The sequence below is a fragment of the Panthera onca genome, chromosome C1 (assembly GCF_046562875.1).
Source record: "Panthera onca isolate mPanOnc1 chromosome C1, mPanOnc1 haplotype 2, whole genome shotgun sequence".
Classification (NCBI taxonomy): Eukaryota; Metazoa; Chordata; class Mammalia; order Carnivora; family Felidae; genus Panthera; species Panthera onca.
In genome coordinates, this window is record NC_138346.1 from 28,827,392 (window position 1) to 28,854,149 (window position 26,758).

General features: G+C 42.8%; 1 protein-coding gene across 1 annotated transcript in view; it reads right to left on the reverse strand.

The window, feature by feature from the left end:
• Positions 1–269: 269 nt before the first annotated feature.
• Positions 270–26,758, reverse strand: part of LOC145715640 (uncharacterized) — a 32,708-nt gene continuing 6,219 nt past the window's right edge. Inside the window, exon 4 of the mRNA XM_081796299.1 lies at positions 270–4,025. Within this exon, the coding sequence (XP_081652425.1) occupies positions 3,893–4,025 (133 nt within the window). The 3' untranslated portion in view covers positions 270–3,892. The remainder of the gene's footprint in view (positions 4,026–26,758) is intronic.

A 26,758-nucleotide genomic window follows, 5' to 3' on the forward strand; every position in this document is an offset into this window, starting at 1 on the left:
AATCATGGTGGGAAATGTTCAACGCCTTGTTCAGAAACTACTAGATCAAGAAGACAAAAATTTTGGGCAAGGATAAAGAATATTTAGAAGTAAAGCTAGCAATCTTGATCTAGTAGGGATAGGGAGAACCTGGAAGGGTAAAAACAGAGACGGTTTCTTCTTTTCGCAAGCACATGAAGTGATTATAAAAACTGGCAACATACACAGAGGAAGGCTCCAACAAATTTCAAAAAAATATCATATAGATTACAAAAATCTGTAATTTGTAATTTTTCATTCTTTTTTTTTTTTAACGTTTATTTATTTTTGAGACAGAGAGAGACATAGCATGAACGGGGGAGTGTCAGACACAGAATCGGAAGCAAGCTCCAGGCTCCGAGCCATCAGCCCAGAGCCTGACGCGGGGCTCGAACTCGCGGACCACGAGATCATGACCTGAGCTGAAGTTGGACGCTCAACCGACTGAGCCACCCAGGCGCCCCAAGTAATTTTTCATTCTTGAGACGTTTCTGAAGTTACAACAAAATATTATTTGATTAAGTTGGGTGTAGGTTCATGAGTGCTTGCTCTATTATTCTCTAGAGGCTTCTTTATGTTTGCAACATATGAATAAAATATTTTTAAAAATTCAAACCACTAGAAAGGTATGTTTCCAACAAATACAACAGCAAGTTAATACCACTTTATATAAAGAGCCCACAAAAAGATAAGAAAAAACTCTAAAGGGTTTGTATTCAAGTGCACAAAAGACATGGGCTAATATTGAACGTGAAGAAAAACAAGTACTTAAATGGAAAGACATTCTTTCTGAGTAGAGTCAAAGAAATAAAAATTAAAATTGTGAAGTGCTGTGCTAACCAATTTACGATTTAAAAAACGGATGATGCCTACTGTTGGTAAGGAGGTGATAGTACATTCCCTGTCATTCGCTTGAGGTGGGAATCTAATTTGGTTAAAACATTTTGGAAAACAATTTAATAATACGCAACAAGAGCTACAAAATTTCCCATGTGTTTTGACTCTGTAATTCCATTTCTGAAAATCTGGCATATGGAGATGGTCCGAAATATATTAAAATCTTTATGTACAATGATGCTCAGAGCCATGTTATTTATAAGAATTAGTAACAAATTAAATACACAAATATCAGGAAAACAATCCCATCAATTATGACATATCCTCTAGAAATATCTTGTAGCCATTATAATCTTGCCTACTAAGGTTAGGTAATAACAGAGAACATGCTCACAACAGCACGTCAAGTGAAAAGACAGAATTCAAAACCATTCGTTATGATTATTAACATTTGCAAGAGAGACGACATCAAAATGTTAGACCTGGTTATTTTTTTGGATGATGGGCCATCTTTTTTCTATTATTCTTATTTTCCTATTGTTCTTTGTGTTGATATTACTTTAATAATAAACTTTACACGGGCTGCTTTAATGTTCCTGCATTTTTCCCAGGTCGTGACTGATTGGCAGATTGTTAAATATAAACTGTGGACTTTCTCCCCTTGTGAGGCGCCTACCAGGACCTTAGCAAAACAAAGGCTCCTTCTTCCGGATCACGGTTTTCTCCTGTTAGTAGAACACATTGAGGCCCTGGCTTGGACTCAGGTCCTCAGCTGGCTGCAGGTGACAGCCATGGCCTCAACCCTCCATTTGCAATGGACGTAATCGCCCTGCTTCTGAACTGGGATGGGAGAGGGGAGACGGATTTGCACATGTGTTCAGGTGGAAGACAGGGAATCTTGAAACTCAGGCTATACGGACTCCCACGTGATGAAATGTGAAAGTTAAATCGTTCCCGTAATTTAGAACAAAGCAGCAAGTCAAAGGATCCTAAAAGGATTTTAATTACTGCAAGAGTACAGAGTCCCTCCACATAGATTCCTTTTCTAAAAACTCTGGGGGTGTAAATGTAATACTGAGACCACACAGAAAAGTGAGATTACAAAAGAGAACTAAGTAATTTAAACAAAAATTTTCCACAAAAAGCATCTTTTCTTTTCAAGTCAAAATATTTTGGCCTGTCTTCGCGACATTCTTGGACATTTTCCCCATGGTTTTCTCTAAAGAGAGACGGCATCTCCCAGGCAAGAAATTATATTTTGCAAGCATTTGAATGAAAACACTTTCCGAATCAAACATTTGTTTTGTCTTAATGATTGAAATAGGTTCTCGTTTTATAAAGGTGTATTTGATCCTCCTACCAAATAAAGCATGTTTTGATTATTACAATGTTTGCCAGTGTAGCTATAGTCCGAAAGAACACGTCCAGGGGCTGAAATCAGCCTTCCTCTCTCCCTCTCTTCCTTCCTTTCTTCTTTCCTGTCTTTGCTGTCTTCCTTGAGTTATAAACTCAAACCAGTGTAGGGAGTGTGGGGGCAATGGTGAGGCAGACAGCACGGGCCCCACGGAAAGTGGGAACTCACTGGTCAGCAAGAGCCACTAGGTGCCTTGCAGGAACACAGGCCCAGCTCTTTAGCCCAGGCTAAGAGACTGTCCCATTTTTTTTTATTTATTTATTTTTTTTACAAAAGAACAGGATTCTAGATAGTCTATCAGGTTTGTAAATGGCTGAAACTAATTCAAATATTTGTTTCAACTGAGCAGGCCAATAGTGAATGGCCAGTTGGCAGTTTTGCACTTGACCTGTTTAAGCTGAACAGTCTCTTGCAAATCATGGGGTTATTATATGGATTAATACTTTTTAAAAATAACAAAAGCTATATTCATTAAGTATTTACTTTGTGCTAGGCCATTTTTTTTAAGTTTATTTACTTTGAGAGAGACAGAGAGAGTGCGAGAGGGGAGGGGTGGTGGGGAGAATCCCAAGTCGGCTCTGCGCACTGACTGCACGCTGCAGAGAGCCCTACGCAAGGCTCGAATGCATGAAACCATGAGATCATGACCTGAGCCGAAATCAAGAGTAGGACTCTTACCGACTGAGCCACCCAGGCGCCCCCTCCCCCCCCCCTTTTTTTTTTTTAATTTTAGAGACAGAGCGCACGAGCAGAGGAGAGGGGCAGAGGGGTGTGTGTGGGGAGAGAGAGAGAGACTTAAAAAAAATTGTTTTATGTTAATTTATTTTTGAGAGAGAGAGAGACAGGGAGTGAGCGGGGGAGGGGCAGAGAGGGAGGGAGACACAGAATCCGAAGTAGGCTCCCGGCTCTGAGCTATCAGCACAGAGCCCAATGCAGGGCTCGAACTCACGAACTGTCAGAACGCTTAACCAAAGTCAAATGCTTAACTGACTGAGCCACCCAGGTGCCCCTGGTGAGAGAGAATCTTAAGCGGGCTCCACGCTCAGCATGGAGCCCGATCCAGGGCTCAATCCCAAGACCCTGGGATCATGACCTGAGCTGAAATCAAGAGTCGGATGCCCAGCTGACTGAGCCCCCCAGGTGCTCCATGTCCTAGACAATGTTTGAAGTGCTTTACAGGTATTCATTTTGTCCTCATATCTACCCTATGATGAAAGTACCTTGTAGCCTCATTTGGTAAGAAATTGAGGTACAGAACAGATGAGATGATGCACATCAGCATGCTTATGAACATCAGACCGTGTTACAGGAACACAAGGCAGTACTATAATTCTAACGGAGGAGAAGACGACTCTTTTGAAGCATTTGAGGGAAAGCTGAACAACAGTATTCTGAAAAGCAGGGTCTAGATGTGTTCTAGTTATCTTGCTGTGTAACAAATCACCTCAAAACTTAGTGGATTAAAACAACAACTTATTGTTATCTCTCATCGTTTGGGGTTTGATGGACTCATCTGGGAAGCTCTTCTTGGGGTCACTCATGCAGTTATAGTCAGATGGCTTCTGAGAGTAGAGTCATGGGAAGGATTCTTCACTCACAGGTTAGTCACTTGGGCCAGGATGGCTAGGAGAGCTGGGTGCTGTTTGGGCATGTTTCTCCACAGGATCTCTCCAGGTGGTTAGCTTCAGCTTCCTCACAGCATGGCGGCCTCCAGGTAGCTGGACTTAAATGGTGGTTCAGAGCTCCAAGAGTGCACCTTCCAAGAGACAAGAAGCAGAAGCTGCCAATCTGTGAAGACCTAGGCACTGAAACTGACATGGTCACTTCCATTTATTCTATCAGGGAAGGGACATATTGCCCAGATTGAAGGAAAGGAACATAGACTCTGCCTCCTGATGAGAAGGCTGATATAGAATGAGTGGTCATCTTTAATCTGCCAAGAAACAGCAGCCGAATGGCCAATCTCCATTATCCTAGTGGATAGGTTACCACTGGGATGAGTCACTGGCAATTTTTGTCCTTGTTCTGAGTTCTATCTCCATGAGAGTGTGATTATCCAGGCCAAGGAAGGGTAGGCCCCCTTGATCACAGTCCAACCAAGGACATACAATAGCAGAGCTGTGGTTCCTCAGAAGAAAATCAATGTGTTCTCCACACGAAAAGGATGAATGGATGCTACAGAGGTTAAAAACAATGTTTGCTTCCAGCATTTATTGTTTTAAATCTATTTTTGTCTGACATGAGAATCTTCACACAAACCCACGCATCTCACCTCATCCCCTTCACGCTCATAACTTATTCTCTGTGTTCCTTGTTTGATTCAAATAACAAATGTCTACTTGCAGCAACACTAGGCAGGTGTAGGCTCTGTCAGGGGGATCAGAGACGAGTCAGACCTGGAGTTTGTCCTCCAGTTGTTCACTCTCTAGTATGGGGAAAAGAAAGTAACAGTAATGTCAGTGAGAAAAGGGCAAGTGCCATAAGAGGCATAGATAAAGTGCTCTGGAAATTCAGAGGAGAGAGAGAGATTACTTCCAGCTGCACCCTTAATCACATACTGCCTCACAACATCTCTTGTATTGTTGTCTTGTCTGGTTATTAAATCCTATATTATTGAACAACAGCAAACCAGTCATGCTGAATAATTCACGGAATCGCTCCTTCCTCTTCCTCCAGAGCGTCAGCTCCTCTGAGGCAGGGGAGAAGAACTGACAGGCATGTGGCAGGGGCTAATATCTTAAGAATATACTTAAGAATCCCAGCTTCAACAGAAGAGAACATCAATAAAATATCATCTGAATAAAGCCTTTCTAGCCCCATAAATATAGACCTTTATTAGGTTACGAAAATTTCTCCAATGCATTAAACAAAATAAGAAATTCAAAGGTTGCCTTTCTCCATTGGCCCTACTTTTATTTTCCCGGTAGGAGGAAATGTCTTTCTATTCGCATCTCCTTCCAATTACTGACATCTCAGTTGCGTGTGTTCTCCCACCTTGGCTACGTAGAAATGCCAAATAAAGGTGACTGACTGCAATAGTAAAACACATATTGGCGATGGCTCTAGAAGTCATCTACATGTAGTTAATCCCAGAATTCTTCGCAGGAAGTCCTTTTGTGCGTGTAGCATCAGAGTATTGCCTTTTGGCATCACATCCAAGTCTTTCTGGAAAGTGTACTGTTTTCTTTTTTTCTTCTTCTTATTTTTAAGTGACAGATGGTTAAGAAATATCTTCTGCACTCTTATAATTATTTTCCTCAGTTTTTCTCCATTAAACGGCAATTACCCTCATGCATAATCTTTCTAAGTAGTTATTTTCTAGCTCCTGAAGAGAATAATCACAGTGAAGGCATTCATCTTCTGTATTTCATGGTTTTTCTCAGCATGAAACTTCTATTGAATATAATTTGTACCACAGTAACTAACACAGTCACTTAAACATGTTTGGCAGTTAATTTTTGTAAGTGGACCAAGTTTTCAGATGAAACATTCATCTGTTTTACAAAGGGTAGTTTTCCTGGATTCTATCCAAAATTTCCTTCAAAGAAAATTAGGTATATGACTGCTGTACTTCAAATATTTTCCAAGGGAGATGTGGAGTGAAAACATTTTTTCCCCATGGGTTAAATTTATACTGTGCTAAGCATTTTACAAAACATGCAAATGATCTGCTTTCTAGAGAAGGAAAACTCCCTTTGGATTTACTTCTTGGTGCTAGCAATATTGAAAAATGATTTAATTTACATTACACCAAAAAACCCACTTTAGATAGATTTGACAGTTAAACATATAAATCAAGTCATAGCAAAGTAGCAGAAAACAGAAACTAGTAGTTATGATATCTTTAGAGGAACTGTAATTTACCTAAGCTTGGAAGCAATAAATGAAATATCAAAGGACAAAAACAAGAAATTTGATAATTTGTAAATTGCAATATTAAATATGATTTTAATGAGCAATGTTATTTTACCAAGGTCACTCATGATTAATTTAGAAGAAATTATTCTTGGCCTTTGGTATTCAGTGATGTCCACATTTCATAAGTAATTCCAAAAGCCAACAACATAAAGAACTATGCTATTTTGTTGAGGCAAAATATGAATTGTGCTGAGAACATGGTATGCCTGACAGAGTCCCTCACTGGAAAGTATCCTGACCTCCAGCACCTGACTTTGAGGGTGGCCTCATCCTTCAAGACGCCCACTGACTGGGACACACCCAGTCTCCAGAAATCACATGTTAATGCATTGGTATGAAGGGAAACATTCACTACAATGGTTTTTCTCAAATGTGGAGATTCAAAAAGCTTTCACCCAGGATGCATTTCTGGAGGATGATATAATCACTGGAAAATTCCCTAGAATCAGACAGAAGAGAAATAAATGGAAAGTTACCGAATTTCTAGAGATATTTCCTGAATTAAGACTCTCTTTAGCTGGCTTTAGGAGAGTTGCAACTTTGAATATGAAAGATGATGTACTAGGGAATCGGAGCTACTGTTAAAAAAAAACAACAGAAAAAAGAGAAAAAAGGAAGAGAGGGAATTATAGTGGGGAGAGGACCCTGTCTCAGAATCATAGAGAACAACCACAAGCAGTTAATGTGATTCCTGACAGGAAGTCCTCACGATCTCTTTGGGCAATATACTAACACACCAAGTTGGACAATGCCCAGAATTGCGCAGGCGGAATAATGATAGTGTTCCCAGCCATACCTCCATTCCTTCGTCCTGCCACATCTCCTTGCTGTTTCTTTCTGAGCTTGTCACACTCTCATCAGCCCTTGTCTGGACCCTCAAAGTCCCTCCAGCTGGTCTCCCCAGGCTCCAGTCTGTTCTATCACTAATCTGGAAAACGCTTTCCCCAGAGGCTACTACGGAAAATGCAAGTGTGGCCATGTGTCTCCCAGCTTTAAAATGCTTCAGGGAATGGTCCACTGCCTGCAAGAGACTGTTTCCAATTCTCTCTTTTTTATTGTGGTCAAAAACACATAACACGAATTTGCCATCTTAGTCATTTTTCGGTGTACAATACTTAAGTGTTAACTATATTCACATTGTTGTGTGATGATCGATCTCTAGAACTTTTTCACCTTGCAAAATCGAAACTGTACCCATGAAACAATAACTCCCTACTTCTGTCTCCCCATAGTCCCTGGCAACCACCATTCTATCTCTATGAGCCTGACAACTTTAGATACCTCACATAAATGGGGTCATTCGGTATCTGTGCTCTTGTTACTGGTATATTCTACTTAGCACAGTGTCCTCAACATTCATCCATGTGGTAGCCTGTGTCAGAATTTCCTTCCTCTTTAAGGCTGAATAATATTCCATTGTACATGTTTACCACATGTTGCTTAGCCATTCACCCATGGACGGACATTTGGGTTGTTCCTACCTCTTGGCTATGGTGACCAATGCTGCTGTGAGTGTAGGGGTATCAATACTTCTCCAAGATTCTGCTCTCAATTCTTGTGGATAAATACCAAGAAGTGGGATTGCTGGATCATATGGTAATTCCATTTTTAATTTTTTGAGGAACTGCCATACTGTTTTCCATGGTGGCTATTCTATTTTACATTCCTGCCAACAGTGCACAAAGGTTTTAAGTTTTCCACATCCTCACCAACACTTCTATTACCCTCACTAATTGTCACCCCCTGGTGACTTTTGAAATGGAGCATCTTTTCATGTTTGTTGCCCATTCGTATGTTTTCTTTGGAGAAATGTCTATTCAAGTCCCTTGTCCATTCTTTAATCAGGTTTTTTGTTTTCTTGTTGTTGAGTTGTCATTCCTAATTCTTAAGCCTGGTCTGCATCCCCCATGATCTGGTTGCAAGCCTCATTTCCCTTCTCTCTGTACCTCATATGCTTCTCTGTGGGGAACTCATTTTCATGAGGTCCTCTAATGGAGGAGCCGTGTTTTGATCTTTTCACATGTTGTTCCTGACAGGGTGCTCCCCTCCCTACCTCAAACGCATCTTGACTACTGGAGCAAAATCTATCCCTGCCAGAAAGAAAAATTAGCTTGAGGGAATTGTCCTGGGTAGGACTTCTCTCACCACGTCCTGAAGCACACTCTTCCCTCCAACCACTGTGTTCTCTCACTTCTGGACCATCAATTTACCCTGTGTGCAGGGCTGATGAGGTGGGTCTGCGATTTTTATTATCTGTCTCTCCTACCAGACAATAAGCTACTTAAGGTCAGAGTATCTTATTTAATATTCAAACTCTGATGCCAACCATGGAGACTGCCACGTAGTGGCAATATTTTCTGAAGGAAGGGAGGGGAGAAGGAAGAAGGTCTGGCAGGCAGGTGAGCAAGCCAGCACGGAGGCAAACACATAACCAGGCTTCTCCTCTGTGCTTTGACTCCCTGTGCTGCCCACTTCTCTTCCCACAGGACAAGAGAATTCCAGAGACCCAGTGACATGGCCTGCCATATTCGGGTCCCACCCGAACCGCTGTCTCAACTTCCCAAAGCTGAAATGGCTCAGCCCTCACAAAGCTTACCCTCTGCTTCTGATGCAGGGTCCAAAATGGGAGTTTAGATCCAGGGACTACAAACTGATGATGGTCCAGTGCGGTCTGGCAGATAGACGACCAGGTCTTGGATTACTGTGTAAAGTATCATTTAGGAAGCATCTACTCCAAGGCAGCCAGCATGCAAAGGCCTTCAGATTTGTTGCCACTTTTCAACCCCTTTCCAATCCTTTGACAGAAGAGTTATTACCCTCATTTTTCTAATGAGGGAAGTGACACCCGGCCAGGATGCTAGCCAAGTTACTTTTAATGCTAAGGCCATGCTCTCTTTGTTATATCGTGAACCTCAAGGCCAGAGTTGTTTTAGATTTACAATAGACATGGTCGTTGTTTTGATAATTATTTATTAGGTATGTGCTATACGGTTCACAGCCTTAGAGTCTTTTAAGCCTGAGAGATACCTTAGAGAACATCAAGTCTAATCCCCTCAATTTACAAATGAGGAAGCTGACCTGACTACAGTGAATAAAATGATATAATCATGCTCTTCAGAGATTTTTCTATTTGATTTTTAAGCATTCTTTTCTGAATTTAAAAGCAGTACAAGCTCAGTGCTGAGAAACCGAAATTTAAATGAGAAAGATTTTAAATCCATAATTCATATTCCAACAACCCTAACACTTATTGATAAACATGATTTTAGACTTAGCTCATTGGTACCTCATTTTTGGCCTTAGAAAATAGATGTATCTATTAGACAAATGACTATATATTTGTATGTATACACATGTACAAATATAGTAAGTTGATATTATATTCTTTATAAAATATGGTATTGTTCTCACTGAATATTATATTTATTTTATTAAAATTCTTTATAAATATTCTTAAATGATGGAAAGAATTTTTACCATAATCATAAAAATAATACTTTCTCAGTGGGGATAAAATTTTTAAATATAATTCCAAAGTAAAAACTATTATCCCATCATCAAGGGATAACCATCATTAATGTCCCCCCCCAACCCCCCCCCCCCCACACACACACCATGGAGAATGTTTTCTGCTCTGTGTGTGTGTATAATTGAGACAAATGGAATAGATGTATTTATTTATTTATTTATTTATTTATTTATTTATTTATTTATTTTAGAGAGAGAGTGTGCATGAGTGGGGAAGAGGGGCAGAGGGAGAGAGAGATTCCATGACCCTGGAATCATGACCTGAGCCGAAATCAAGTTGGATGCTCAACCAGCTAAGCCACTCAGGCACCCCCGAATAGACATTTTAAACCCTTGATACATTTTGCCAAATTGCTTTCCAGAAAGTTTGTGCTTATTTAAATCAATAGCATCAGTGAATGAGTGTGTTCATCTCACAATGTCCTCACCAACTTTAGATATTTTAAAAAATCTTTTGCTTATTTTATGATGGGAGAAATGGTTATGAATGTGAACTCATTAACATATTGATTGTTGTGAAAGTTATTGCTTTTAATTGTCTCATTTTATGAGGCAAATAAGGTTAAGCATATAATATTAAGAGCTCTGTATAACTAAACTGTAGCTTCTATCATGCCTAGTTAGACTATGTTTTTAATGTTTATTTTTGAGAGAGAGTACAAGCAGGGGAAGGGCAGAGGGGGCAAGGACAGAGGATCTGAAGCAGGCTCTGTGCTGACAGCAAGGAGCCTGATGTGGGGCTCAAACTCACAAATCTGAGATCAGGATCTCAGCTGGAGTCGGAGGCTCAACTGACTGAGCCACCCAGGTGCCCCTATTTAGACTATTTTCAACCAAAGTAACAATGGCTTAAAAACAGTTTTGCAGGGGCACCTGGGTGGCTCAGTCTGTTGGGTGTCCGACCTCGGCTCAGATCACGATCTCGTGGTTCACGGGCTCAAGCCCCCCATCGGGCTCTGTGCTGACAGCTCAGAGCCTGGAACCTGCTTCGTGGATTCTGTCTCCCTCTCTCTCTGCCCCTCCCGTGCTCATGCTCTGTCTCCCTCTCTCTCAAAAATAAATAAAACATTAAAAAAAAAAAGTTTTGCAATAATCACATTACATTAAATGAAAGTCAACAAAATAAGTACCAGGTAACAACATAGGTCAAAGAGCTTCAAGAACAAATGCTATAGAAGATGAAGGCTACACGTCTCTGTAGTCTGTCTGTCTGCCTCTTTTTCTCTACCTCGTTCCAAAAAGGGAAGATACGTGAGCACAATGAAGACAGAGCCCACCTGCAATCAGAATTTCTTAAATGGCCCATTTGTGTATATTTTAAAGCCACTGCCAACTTTAAAGCCACAGGGATATACAGCAAAGTCACGACTCACACGACACTACAGTTAGAAACCTAAATTTAAGCCTATAGAAAAACTTCAGCTTCTGGTCCAGTTACTGCTTTCCTAAAGCTCCCCAACGTCGTTGGATGTGCCCCTCCTGTCCCTTTGCATCTGAATGTTTTTAGACAAAATATTTCTGCCGGTTAAATTTCCGGTATGATTTATGTGTCAGCGTTGATCCTGACATTGTAACTACAATGCCTGATGAAGATGAAGGGAAATCCCATTTATGGAGCATGTAGTGACTGGGGTTGGTATTGACGAGAGAAAAACTCTCTACAGACCTGACATATAAGGAAAGCCACTTTAGGTTTCTAAGTCAGCATGAATGTACATAAACTTTATACCAAAAGACTGATTTATGGCCCACCAAGCACATATTGCACATTTGCTTTGTCAGCGAGTGCCCTAGAGGAAAACCATCCTGTCCTTACAATATCGACCAATGCTCTCCCACTCCCCGCATTCCTTGATGTTAGAACTTGTGATTCCTGCTTATATGTTCATCTATAATCTTTTGAGTTCTCATAAGATGTAAAAAGCATAGAATTCTGTTAATACTGTTCATTCTCCGGAGCACTTGCTTCCCTGTAAAGAGGGTGCTTCCTGGGCAGCTGTCCTAACTTGGGCTCAAATAAGACTTTCTTACTTTTTAGAGATTCTAAAAATGTTTGTTTGTTTTGTGTCAACAGTATTCAGATCTCACAGCCCTGGGAAAGGTCTTCTGCCCCACCCGAGGGGAGGTGCCTGCTGGTTTGTGATGCCAACCTGTAAAGCTACCCTCAGCGTCTCTAGATAACTATGTGAGATAATCCTGGGTGAAGGAGCAAGGGTGAAATGGAAATGTTTGGATTGTATTTTGCAAATAGCAAGACACATGGGAACAGATGCAAACTTTTGAAATCTTTTACAGCCTGTGAATGTAATATGATGCTGTCATTAGTGTTACCATTTGAAAAATGAAATTCTTTCACAGTGAATGTATTGTCTGGTCTGTGACTGTTACTTGTTGGTGATTAATGCTATCATTGTTTTGGAAACTTTGTGTTAAAAATGCATGATAATCATGATAAAGGAAGCATAGAATTCCAACTCTTTATCCCGACATTCAGGACCTTACATAACCGTGACCTAACAAAACTTTTAAGCTTGATCTCTCCCCTATGCAAATCTATGTTCCAGGAAAAGTAGTTACCCAACATTCCCTCCTCACCTCCATGCTTTGTTAGTGACAATCACACCATCCAGAATGCCCCTCTTACCAACACGGTCTGGCAGGTCTGTCAATCGAAGATCATCCCAAATGCCACCTCCTGCATGACATTTCTCTCCAGTGGAATTTTTCTCTACTCTGACAAAGGTTCTTTGAAGATAGAAACTACATCTTACACAATAGGAATAACAGAACTCTCCCCTTCTTCCGGAGTATAAAGTTGTTGCAAGGAAGTGACTATCCAGCCAGGGACCATATTGGCCAATATCCTACATACAGGTCTGCCCAAGTGACTTGTTCTCACCAGTTGAATGCCAGTGGAAATGACAGGTGTCGCTTGTGGGCTGGGTGTTTTAAGAAGTGTGCATTCTTTCTTTACTCTCCTACCTCTTAGGCAATTTGAAGCAAAGATTCTGATGTGCTAGGGGATGGCAGGAGCTCAAGACAGAAGGAGCCCAAATCCCTGAATCACCAGGTGGAAGAAAGTTGCCTGCTGACCTAGGACAGCATCATTGAGCTCTTAAGTGAGCGCGAAATTAACTTCCATTAGGTTAAGCCACTGAAATCTGATGTTTTCTTTCTTATAGAGCTAGAGCCATTTCCTGACCAATATAGCTTGGTAGCCTTTTAGTGTTTGGCTCATTCTATTTTATACAGCAGGTGCTCAAAAAGTATTTGTTAAATTGAAGGGAAAATTCAGGGACAAACACAAAAATTATGAATTATATTGTTAGAACACAGTTTGAGATATCTGTTGACATCAAAATGCTCTTCCAACCCTATCTTCTTAAAAAATACTCCCGCTCAAGTCATTTGTTTTACATGATGAGTACTTCCACGTTGAGATCAGTTGTCACTTTGTTCTTGGCAAAGAGAAAATAGGATGTTTTGAAAATTGACGGTCATTCTAGTTGGATGTGGATGCCAAGTTTCTTCCGGTTATATGAGCCAGATGGAATAACTGTGAACAAATAATGGTAAAATTAAAGATAATCCTCTTTGATTGTCAGATTCTTGGGTCAGGTTTTCCAATAAGACAAAACTAGTAGACAGGAGCCCTTGGCCACTAGCACTTCTGTTCATACTCCCAATTAGACTTTCATTGTAACATGATGATGTTATTATTGCTGGTGTTACTCCTTGGGTTGTGCTAAGTCATACAAAAGGGAGCGGTTAGCTCCAAGCTCCAATTGCCACCAAGTCAAAACAAGTATGGGTCATCACCTCTCCAAATGGAACTTCAGGCTGATTCAATATAACTGGGTATTTATTGGATATCGCATTTAAAAATCAGTGTGTAAAGCTTGACGAGTAAGAAGGTGATAAGGTAACCAGAAATTTGTTATGTCTGGCCTTTTTCTCCATATTTCTAGTACTCAGTATGGTCAAGGGTGAGATCTTTATCTCGTCACGTGGATTCAGTTACTGTCCAGGGTCATTGCATGTAGCCCTCAGGACTCTCTGGACCGTTTCTTGCAGGGCAGGTCTACTAGTGACAAATTGTCTCAGGATTCTGTTTATATTTGTGTATTTGAATGTCTTTCAGTAGTACATTTTTGAAGGGTAGTTTGCTGGATGTACAATTCTGTTGTTTTTGTTTCGGCACTTTGAATAGGTCATCCCACGGACTACCGGCCTCCAGTTTCGGGCGAGCAAGTCTGTTGTTAATTCACGAAGGGTCACTTGTACATAATGTGTCATTTCTCTCTTGCTGTTTTCAAGATTCTCTCATCTTTGGCTTTAGAGAGTTTGTCTATGATGTATTTCTGTGTGGATCTCTTTGGGTTGATCCCATTTAGAGTCTGTTGAGTTTCTAGGATGTGCAGATTAATCTTTTCCATCAAATTTAGGAAATGTGAGCCATTATTTCAAGTATTCTTGCTGCTTCTTTTTTCTCTGTCTCCTTGTGGACTCCCATTATACATGTGCTGGTTAATTTCCATTTCCATATTAAATTTTTTTCATGCAGGTATAAATACTCTTATAGGTATATCCCTATAGATAAAATTGCTAGGTTATGGCAGTGACATTAAGAGTTTTGATAGATACTGCTAAGCGCCTTCTCGAAAGCTTGTCATAAAGGTGCCCTTGTACCAACAATGTCTGAGCAAGCCCATTTCTCTTAGGGACTTTTTATTGATTTTGCTGGAGATTCTTTTTAATATTGGATGAGATACTTATTTTTAGTTGGGCAGTAGTTCCTTACATAGTCTTACTGCCTCTGAGAATCTTCCATCAATGCCATTGTTACCTGCTTGGCTAGTTTCTCCTTGAATCATCCTCAGAAAACATTCATGAAATAGGAAAAATGATGGACATATTTCCCAATGCTTTGTTGTTCTATTTTGTTTCTCACTAAAAAGAAGTCTGTTCATTCTAAATTACCTCTGTCTCAAATGCTAGGCTAAACTGTGACCCTTCTCTGGGCACTCAAGGCCGTGATGAGACATACAATGTACACACAGTTTTGATAACTGTTTTTTTCCCCAAACCACCTGATGTGAACACTTTACAGTGTCTTCTACGATATAGTTTCTAATGGTTGCACAGGAATTCATAACTGCAAAACCACAAACAACACTGATTTTGGTCATTTTGTCAGTTTCTGATTTTTGCCTATTATAAGTAACACTGTAATAATGATCATTAATGATCTTTAGGAGAGCAGAGCCCTATTTTATTTTTTTGTTGTGTGACAGCATCTGGCACAGAGTCTGCCTCAAAAAAGATACCAGTGTGTGTAGAATTAAAAAGTGGAGAAAAAAAATAAGCTTTTATGTATTTAAACCTTTATTTATACAAAGTTGATTATTTTCTTCAAAAAGTGCCTAGAGGAGAAATTGATGGTTAGGGAGATCTGTGTATTTTTCAAACTCTTGGTCAGTATTTTCAAATTGCCAACAGAAAGTTTTCGCCCATTTACGTACCCGCCGGGCGTGCATGGGATTGCCTGTTTCTGCACCCTGGCCGACTACTGATTTGTTGAAATCTATGTAGTTGATGGTTGAAGAACAGGGTATTCTTACTAGTTTTAATGCACATTTCTTGTAGGACAAGTGATGTTGAACTTTTTAAATGTCTTTCATTATTTGCTCCTTTGACCAGCAAAATTTATTGCTTGGGAAGGAGGGCTGGTCTCTCTCAGGGTCCTGGGGGCCACAGCCCAGGGCTACTCAGGTAACACAAGGGCAGTTCTGTGACTCACAATCCACCTGCTTCTCAGGCAGTTTCACAGGGTATCATCCTCAGTGGGAAAAAGAAAAGCAGGGAGACGTCCAATTGTACCTTGCTTCTGGCAGGTTCACCTCTCTGTGCACCGTGACCCAGGCAATTTGAGTTTATTTTTTGGATCTTAGGAATTCAGGGGCAAGCTTTTGTCACCACCTCCTCTGATACTCACCTTCCTCTAGGCAGAGAGGCCCCAAGATTTTTTGGTTTTGCACCTATGTTGGCAATTTTCAAGCATGTTTTTCCAGCTTACATCTACTAACAAAATCTATGCATGTATTATAATACCCATGTATTAAGTACATATAAACCTATTACATGAAACTCGAAATTTTAAAGGGTGAGATTAAAAAGACATAGAGAACTGGCAGTTCCAATGTTCCTTCTTGCTGCTCAGTGATACTGTCTTTTGGGCTCTGCACGTTAGAATGTAGCCCTCTAGGGTACTTGCAGGAAAGTGGGTTGTCTCCTGTCTGAGCAGGTGGACTATTTATACATTTCTTAGGCAGCTAGACCTCCTCTACCGCCGAACAGCTGGCTGTATAAGTAGGCACTTTCTATGGGGTGCTGTAGATGGGCACTTTTTTTTTTCACGTTTATTCATTTTTGAGTGACAGAGAGAGACAGGGTGTGAGCGGGGGAGGGGCAGAGAGAGAGGGAGACACAGAATCCGAAGCAGGCTCCAGGCTCTGAGCTGTCAGCACAGGACCCAATGTGGGACTTGAACTCATGAACTGTGAGATCATGACCTGAGCCAACGTTGGACACTTGACCAACTGAGCCACCCAGGCACCCCTAGACGGGCACTTTAAACTACTGTTCAGTAAAATGAATGCTGTGCCCTCTGATGCAAACTTTCTATGAGGGCCAAGTCCAGAGAAGCCGGACTACCAGAAGCCTTTCTCGCTCTACTTATTCTCTGCTATCTAGCAATCAGTGGCTAATCTGCTTGTTCAAAGACTGCCTTGACATTTGAGTAAAGGAAAGTGAAGCAGAAGCACCATGAGGACCCACCCTTTGAGGTTAGGTTTTGCATCAGAATGATCCAAGTGAGTGAAGTATTTATTGTGCAAACATGTGAAGTCTCTGTACAGAGAAGGAATGAGAAAGTCAGGCCCAGGGCCTGCTGATGCCACCCTGAAGGGCCATGCGGTATCTGAAAGGGCAAGGGTCTTTGGAGCCAGACAACTGGATTGGAACTAGCTTTGGATCGCAAGCCTGCCGTATGCTGGCAATATAACTTTTGATATTGAGGTTTTTCAGTCTCCAGGGAGGGGAGAAATCATCTCATCTTAGCAACATCATGAAGGTCAAACAAGAGGATGCCTGTCACCCATTCAGCATGTGGTAGCTGCTCAATACATAGTTGTTCATTCCCTCCTCACCCTCATTGGGCCATGGAAATTTCTTTCATGCCTGCAACGTGCCCTAACTTCAGGGTTTGCTTCGTTTTTCTTTCAGCATTAATGATGTAACTCATTACTCAGAGTTGCTTTAGCTACCTAAAAAATGCCCTTAATATGAAACTCCTATTTTTTTTTTTTAATGTTCACTTATTTTTGAGAGAGAGAAAGAGACAGAGCACAAGCAGGGGAGGGGCAGAGAGAGAGGGAGACACAGAATGCGAAGCAGGCTCCAGGCTCTGAGCTGTCGGCACAGAGCCCAACGTGGGGCTTGAACCCACAACCATGAGATCATGACCTGAGCTGAAGTCGGATGCTTAACCAACTGAGCCACCCAGGCACCCCTGGAACTTCTATTTTAAAAGTCTGTGCTCCATTTGATCATGTCTATGTCTGTAATACAATCAAGTGGGTTTCTTTCTTTTTTTAATGTTTATTTATCTTGAGAGAAAGAGCACAAGCAGGGGAGGGCCAAAGAGAGAGAGGGAGACAGAATACCAGGCAGGCTCCTCTCGGTCAGTGCAGAGCCTGACCTGGGGGCTTGATCCCAGGAACCATGAGATCGTGACCTGAGCCGAAAGCAAGAGTCAGATGCTCAACTGACTGAGCCACTGAGGCGCCCCCCACAGGGGTTTATCTCTGATGAAGTTAGTGGCCTCAGGCACGTCCATAATATGACTGGCATCAGAACTATTTTTGGCATCAGAAGCTGTTCTTTGTTTGTTTGTTCAATTACAGGCAACTCTAGTGTTCTACAAATTCACATATACTGCAAAATGCACACTCACACCCACTGAAAAAACCTGTTTTAGGAGAAAACTTCTCCATCCAGCTTTCTGTTCGGCTTTCCATTGCTCCTTATTCCGTTCTGTAAATACAGGTTTATATTTAGCCCTTTTTTTGATTCCCCATATGTTCCTTCTAAAAACATTCCCTGTTAAGGGATTTTCCCTAGTTGATCTCTTGGAGAACCACTGAGTGAACACGACCCTGTGTAGGTATGACTGAGGTTTGCATGCTGGCGGCCTCACAAATAAACCAAGAGTCAAGGAAGCCCCGACAACAAAATCGTGCCCCATAGCTCTCCTTCTTTTGTGGAAAACTTGCTGCTGATGGAGCAGAGGGTCAAACACCGTGTGTGTGGAGGCCGATTTCATGCCCTTTTCCCCATGTCTGTTCTGTGGGGAGTGGGCAGCCAGAGGGTGGGAAAGGTCAGGTCACAGCATCACAGACCCCAGGTAGCCAGCGTATCAGCAGGGAGAGGCCACGGCCAGCAGCAGGGCAGGCTGCAGTTCCCAGCCCTGTCAGGGCTCTGACTCCAGCCCTGCAGCTCTCTGAAGGCCCTGCCTTGGCCACCTCGCTGGCCTCAGCCTGCCCCTGCACTCGGGGAAGCAGCTTACTCTTGGCCAAAAGGACAGGCAGGGAGAGGGAAAGGGCTTTGGAGCCGTTGACACTGGCCCTGCAATCCCTCCACCGGCCCCATCGAATCAATCACTCGGGGCCTCGGTTTCTTCATCTCTCAAGGGGTTAACGTTACGTACTTGGCACGGTTGGGAATGTGTGTGGCTCTTACCGGCACTCAATGAACAAGCTTATGCCTCCGTGACTGGCCCCCAGACTCTACTGGTGGCCAGTCTATGTTGGGGCTGTCTCTTGTTTTCCTGCAAGTTTAGTGCCTATATCATAAAGTACATCTTGGATTCCCTTTCAGTTCTTTGTCTTTTTATTCTATTGTTCTTGTTTTCAATGCCCTTCATTCCAGTTGATTTACCCCAGTAGATGGATGGTGAGTGCTGCTTCTTTCTTTCCAGAAACTTTGTTTCCATGGTTGCTGAAGGTTGCCACATTTACTTACCTTGATCTAAGGGCCCCCTGAAGAAAATCACCACAAGCATGGGAGCACATCCCGAGTTCTATGCTTAGCTTGTCAAGACAAGGAATCTTCCTCCAGCCTTCATCAGCCCCAGTGCCTTTGAGGGCCAGGTCAGTGAGGAGTGCTCCCTCCCTCCTCTGGCAGTTCCCTGACTGCCATGCTCTCTGCCCTCAGACACGTTCTGCGAAGACAAAACTCCTGACATGTGGATCGGTTCTGTCCCTTTTCTCCTGGGGGGCGGGCGCGCACGCAGAACCTCAGCTCTCTGCGGCTGCTCCGTGCTGTAAGAATGACGTGGGAGGCCTGTCCTGATCCAGCGACCCCTGAACGCAGCCAGCTGAGTCAGCTTGGTTTTGCCTGACATAAGCCATGCCTTCCAACTGCTTCGTTCTCAGTAAATAAAGGAGACGTTTTTTGCTTCCAGTTTTATATACTGTCTTATTTCTCAGCTTGTTTAGGACCCAAGGAACAGCAGAGATGCTATTCATTGGGGTCCCTTCACAAACCCCAACAGTATTGTCAGTGAATGAAGGCAGCTAAGGGCAAAGCAATAAGGAATGGGGATGGGGGGTGGGTATTGCGGCAAACTGAAGAGACAGCATACCGTCCAGTGAGGGCAGGGCCAGCTCAGCTCTAGCTCGTCGCTATCTTGGGCATTTGGACCCACTTTGGCCAGATATTTCAAAATTTTTAAAGAAAGCCCGAGACCCTGATTTTTACCTGATACCTCCCTACTCTTAAATGTTGACAATAAAACTAAAAAAACAAAACACCATGGTGTCGGAGATACAAAAGGCCTCTGTAGGCCAAAGCTGTCTGAAGGTTGTGGACAGCTTCCTGCGTCCTGCCCTGGACCCTCAGGGCCCCATCCTCCCTGGTCACGTGTGCACGTGACTCTACCTCCATCATCCCACCTGGAAAACATCCTTACACCCATCAGGAAACTCCAAATGCCCTGCGTCTTCTGAGGAGGGGCGCTGCTGTGAGTTATTTACATGAGAGAGGGAGGGCAGAGAGAGAGAGAGAGAGAGAGAGAGAGAGGGAGAGAGAGAGAATCCCAAGTAGGTTCTGAGCTATGGGCACAGAGCCCAACTCGGGGCTCAAACTCATGAAACTGTGAGATCATGACCTGAGCGGAAGCCAAAAGTCATCTGCTTAACGGATTGAACCACCCAGGTGCCCCGATGACCTCTTTTGATCGCATGTAAAATGTATCCACTTTGATGGTTACACATAAATTAACAAGCACAGGCAAATGAAAGGCCAATGGTTCCATCTCTTTCCCCAGAATCATCAAAAGATAAAGTTAACAGTTCCTTACCCAAACGGCACCACCCCATGGGTATTGCTGAACCCCAGGCTGTTAAAACACGTGTAAAAGATGAAAGCTGTTACGAACTCTTAGGCACCGTTGACTCAGAAGTGTCTAATAAGTGGAATCTGAACTAAACACCTTTGAAGTAAGGTAGGCAGTAATGTGGTATGATGGTTCTGGTTCTGAATCGTAACATTCATTCGTTCGCTCATTCATTCAACAGATATTTACTCAGCAGTTCTTTCAATACCATAGCTGTGTTTTCGAAACCCACCGGGAGGCAACACTGAAAACTTCTCCCCAAGTTGCTGCCTCCATTGTGCTGAAGAAGGAGAACATGGGGCTCACGGGCCAAAGGCTGTGAACAGGTATTCCTTCCCTGGAAGAATGAAAAACCCACACGTTGCTATTATGTTGCACATTCCCTCAGAGCACAATGCTGGGTGGCTCCCCTCTGCTCTGCGGCAGTGAGGCCCTATGAAAACTTGGACACTGAGAAGCTACAGAACTTGAGAAGGACGGTGGTGAATGTGGTAATGCCAGGACTATATACGCTTATCTTTTACTGACACCAACCCGATCTTTATTCCTTAGGCTTCGTGCATGTGCTTAAGACTGTCACTGTTTGAGTGTAGATGAGTGTCATCCAGGGCAGCCAGTCTCACCCCGCGGTGTCACGCAGGGCTCTGTGGCTCCCACAGAGGGGCTGGGTAGATGATGCAGAGACGTTTCTCCCACCTGCTGCGAGCCGTTAGTGGGGTTTGGGGACCACAAAGGTTTCAGTGGGACTTAGTGTTCACAGTGGTCTCATGCCATGTCCCCCTTGATTGAGGCTGGTCTCTGGAAAGTTTCTCCCCTTGGCCGGGGATGGGGGTCAGGGTGCGGGGGTGAGGGAGGCTTTTGCATTTTCTATTCTGTGGCTGGGAATGCCTCCCTGCCCCCACCTTTAGGGAGCCTTTTCCTTCAAATCTACTCTCTGAAGCTTCTAATCTTTTATTTTATTTTATTTTATTTTATTTATTTATTTATTTATTTATTTATTTATTTATTTTAACATTTATTTATTTTTGGGAAGAGAGAGACAGAGCATGAGTGGAGGAGGAGGAGAGAGAGAGGGAGACACAGAATCTGAAACAGGCTCCAGGCTCTGAGCTGTCAGCACAGAGCCCGACGTGGGGCTCAAACTCACGGACCACGAGATCATGACCTGAGCCAAAGTCGGACGCTTAACCGACTGAGCCACCCAGGCACCCCAACTAATCTTTTAAACTTCCATTGAAATGTCACCCCCTTAGAGTCCTCTCCTTTCACTCACATGGCCGGTCCTTGTGTATTAGTGAAGAGAGGCCAGGCAACAAACATTGCAATGGTGAGTAAACTCCAAAATTTCAGTGGTTTACCACAACAAAGGTTTATTTCTTGCTCACGTCACAATCCAGGGACTCAGAAATCCAGCTCCTCCAGTTTGTCCACCTTTGAGGGTGTGAAATGGGCAAGAGAGGGCTCTGGGGTGAGGGACGTGACATGGCCCTCATCCTAGTGGCCACAGCCCAGCTACACGGCCCCAAGTTACCTGGGAGGGGGCTGGGAAAGCCCTTCCCTTACAGAGATTATTTCAATTAATCCTCACAGCAAGCCTCTGAGGTCAATGGGAATAGCCTGTTCATTTTATAGACAGGATACTGAGGTTGAGATGCTACATGACCCCTCAAGGCCATGCAGCTAAGTGGCAGACCTGGGGTTAGAACCCAGGACACCAGCTTCCAGAGTCCCCTCAGACACAAACTCTTGTGTTGCCTATGTTGCTTCCATGTTAAAGAGAACAGGAAAATTGATAACATATCTAATATATATATATATATATATATATATATTCAGTGTTAGAAGCTCAGAGTTTTACAAGTATTCTTGTTATTTATTCCTTAAAAGCAGTAGTTTGGACAAAAAACACAGTTTTGCTATGCAGATGTAGGAATGGTTTAGATGAATGGTTCTCAAAGTCTGGCCTTCAGCTCCTGGGGAATCCTGAGACCTTTCTAGAGAATCCACAAGATCAAGACTATTTTCATAATAATACTAAGATGTTTGGTATTTTGCTCATTCTCTCAAGAGTATACTATGGAGTCTTCCAGAAGTGCTCTACACACGATGATGTCATTGCTGTGATGCTAATGTGTAACCGAAGTCAAATTGTTACCTTAAAATGAATTAACAATATAATTTACTGTGTTGGGTTTTTTTAAAATTTTTTGTAATGGTTACTTATTTTTGAGAGAGAGAGAGAGAGAGAGAGAGAGAGAGAGAGAGAGAGGCAGAGAGCGAGGGAGACACAGAAGCTGAAGCAGGTTCCAGGCTCTGAGCTGTCAGCACAGAACCCGACACGGGGCTCAAACCCACGAACCGTGAGATCATGACCCGAACTGAAGTTGGACGCCTAACTGACTGAGCCACCCAGAAGCCCCACTGCGTTAAGTTTTAATTTCTTAAAACTTAAAATTTCTAATATGATAAATATTAGTAGATAGAACCCATACAAAGAAAAGTTCTTTGGGGTCCTTAATAATTTTAAAGAGCATAAAGGATCTCGAGACCAAAATATTTGAGAAGTGCTACTGGGTTAGAAGTTAAAGGCAATGTGTTTTCTGATAACACTTTAAACTCTAGTGTATAGCAATTAAGAGTCTCAGATTAAAAAATATCTTTTGAGGGGCACCTGGGTGGCTCAGTCAGTTAAGCATCTGACTTTGGCTGAGGTCATAATCTCGCAGTTTGTGGGTTCGAAGCCCGCATCAGGCTCTGTGCTGACAGCTGGGAGCCTGAAGCCTGCTTCAGATCTGTGTCTCCTTCTCTCTCTGCCTCTCCCCGGCTCACACTCTTTCTCTGTCTCTCAAAAATAAATAAATGTTAAAAAAAAAATCTTTTGAAAATGTCTATGTCTCAATTTATCTTTCTACTCTTTTAAAAATTTTTTTACTTTTTTATTTTAGAGACAGAGTGTGCACACATCAGGGAAGGGCATAGGGAGACAGGGAGAGAATCTCAAACAGGCTTCCTGCTCAGCGAGGAGCCCAATGCGGACTCCATCCCACGACCCTGGGATCATGACCTGAGCCAAAATCAAGAGTTGGACACTCAACTGACTGTATTACCCAGGCGCCCCTCAATTTCTTTATCTTTAAAATGAGGTTATAGTACAACTATAATACTAATCTATATTACGTTAAATAAAAGATTAACCCAAAACCTTCATCATAGTAGCTTGGATTAGAATCAAGCATTCTAAAAAATACGGACAGGAACATTAACAATAAATTTAAAGAAATTTCTTCAACTTTCTGTTCCTTTTCTCAACTCCATGCTTTCTCAAGAATAGTAGAAAAATGTGTCCAATTTGCTTTCACAACATTCAGTCCCTGAAGGCTTATACTTTTAGGAGATTAGTAGTCTAACCAATTTGTCTTGGCCCACATTAGTGAAAAAAATCATCACAGGTGAAATTTCACGGTAACAAAATTCATTTTAACTGCATACTGTGTAGACAGCTCTTGAACTTGGGTGATGGCTTGGTGTTGTCTCATGCTGCTATCATTATGGCAAATTTCAGTTTAAATAAATCAAGTGGCCACTCTCTTCCTGTTCACTGCAGTGGCTATACAATGCCACAATGGCTTGATATTTATAGTCCATTTTACCTTCACATAGAGGGTTACCCATGTGAGCAGATCATTCACTGTAATAGAATCCAATGTCAAAAGAACTTGATATTTATAATCCCTGTTGCTTTAACAGAAGGGGAACACAGAGTAGCCCATTTACAAAATGACAGATAAGACCTGCCTAAGCGCACAATAATGTTTTGATTTAAGGCTGTTAACAGAGTGGATTTATTTAAAGTGTTCTTGTTTTTGGAAATTTTAAGATTCTAAATGAGAAACGGAAAAGAGTAAACCAGAATAGTCAAATACTGCTGAGTTAATAATAGATGGTCTTATTAAGAGATTACTATATGCAGGGGTGCCTGCGTGGCTCAGTCGGCTAAGCATCTGACTTTGGCTCAGGTCATGATCTCACAGTTTGTGGGTTTGAGCCCTGTGTTGGGCTCTGTGCTGACAGCTCGGAGCCTGGAGCCTGCTTCAGATTCTGTGTCTCCCTCTCTCTCTGCCCCTCCCCCACTCACACTCTCTCTCAAAAATGAATAAACATTAAAAAAACTTTTTTAAAAAGATTACATGCAGGTATTGTATGTGGTGATTGATGTTTTAGCTCACTGACCACCCCTCCTCCAAACAGTCCAATGATGTGGGCATTACTATTATTCTACTTTCACAAAAGGAAGGAAACAGATCTTTGCAGGATTTCAACTCAGACACTATGATCCAATAACCCACATTCTCAACCACTATCCTATTCCAGTTTCCACTACAAAATGGTGAGTTTTAGTCAAATCCAGAGTTAAAAAAACATTTTTCGTTGAATTTTTGTCCTCATTTGTTCTTGCTGCTTTGGCTGTTATGGGTTGAATAGTGTCCTCTCAAAAGATATGCTGAAGCCTTAACACCCAGGACCTGTGAATGTGACCTTATTTGGAAATGGGGTCTTTGCAGATTTACTTAAAGATGAGGTCGTACTGCATTAGGGTGAGCCCTAAATCCAATGACTGGTGTCCTTATAAAGACTGGGAGAGTTGGAGACAGAGCCCCAGGGAGAAGACGGCCACACGAAGATGGAGGCAGAGGCCTGGGGTACGCTGCCACGAGGCAAGGAAGGCCACGGGCCACAAGAAGCTGGAAGAGGCAAGGATGATTCTTCCCAGAGAGCCTTTGGAGGGGCTATGGGTGGCCTACACCTTGATTTCAGACTCAGCCTCCAGAACTGGGAGGCTGTGTTTTGTAAGTTACCCAGTTAGTGGTCCCTTATTATGGCAGCTCTCGGCAACTAATACACTGACTTCATGGGCTGGAGGCCCAGCTGAACCTAAGACCCTAAGACTGAGGTCTCAACTGCAGTCCTGTGCCCAGCACAGAGTAGATGCCCCCTGGAGAGATCCCCTTCAAACCAACAGATGACAGGACCAAACTGAGCTAATAATTTGGTTTGAGTTCTAAAACTATTTTGAAGGTCTAGTTTTATAGTGAGATCATGGAGAATATTAAAAAAAAGAGAGAGAGAGAGAGAGAGAGAGAGAGAGAGAGAGAGAGATACTGCCTTAAATATTTTCTGGAACAAGGCAGAGTATAAAGGAAAACAAATGAGGTCTTTGAATTTTGATGCAGTGAACTTGTAGGTAATGGAGAGCCGCTAAAATGCATAGCTATAAAGATCATGTGCGGGCCGAGTGATGGCAGTGGGCTTCTAGAAGGAGAGGTGGCAGGGTCATCCAGCAAGACAGGGCACTGACCCATGGGGTGGCGGGGTGCTGGCTGGGGAGTCAGCCACAGTACTCCAGTGTGTGTGTGTGTGTGTGTGTGTGTGTGTGTGTGTTTTGTTTGTTTTTAATTAATTTTTGAGAGAGAGAGGAGAGAGAGTGTGCATGCAAGCAGGGGAGGGCAGAGAGAGAGGGAGACACAGAATCCAAAGCAGGCTCCAGGCTCTGAGCTGTCAACACAGAACCGGACAGGGGCTCGAACTCACCAATAGTGAGATCATGACCTAAGCCGAAGTTGGAGCCACCCAGGTGCCCCCCAACCTCCCAACTCTTGCACTGCACTGCGGTGGAGGTGGCACTTTTGGTATAGGGAGGGGCCACCTCTTCCTCCTAGAATGGGCAGAAAGATGTCTCCGGAGATCATGCTTCCATTCCACCAACATTTATCAAAGTCTGTGCTAACTCTGGTCATCTGTTGACAGTGAGTGTGGAGAGGAGACTTTTGTCTTTCAAACACATGTTCATCTGCTAGGATCGTTGTCTGTTGTTTGGCAAGTACGACAGTAAGCTAGATATGGCTAAATTATACACCGGGATCTTATAGAATGTTTACATTCGGTCTACTTTGCACTTTCTAAAAACAAACAATAGAAAACATACTACTCATCATGACTCTTGTGTGCATCAGGCACTCAAGCCAGCTTAAGCAAGAGAAGGGAATGTATCTTCAGGTTACACTTGTGGCCCATGGGCCCTGGGAACCCAGGTGCAGCCAGGAAAGGCTGTGGACAGGAGAGCCCCCAGCTGTTCTCTGCAACCCCATACACACTCCACGCACACCATGCTGATGGACTTTACATCTCCTTTGTTCAAGGGTCCAGCCCAGACTGAATGCATCAGGATTGTTTTGCTTCTGCAGGGGACAAAAGAAAGCAGTTCAACCTGGCTTAAGCTAATTAGGGAATTGAACAGCTCAAATAACTGAAAATTCCCAGCTAGCTGGATCCTGGTGGTCACAGGGCACTGTAAGAGGCAGCCCCCCCCTCCTCTGCTGGCTCAGCCCTCTTGGGACCAGGTGACCAACAGGACCTCCAGACTTTATATCCTTTGCCAACACTCTACTTTTTGGAGAGTCCCAGCAGGTCTCAGGAACCGCTGTAGGTAAGCCCAGCTTTGGTCACATGCCTGCCTTTGGACCACCCACAGGCAGGTGGAAGGAAATGCTCATTGCCTAGGCCTGGAGCCAGGGCCAAGGTCAGCCCTA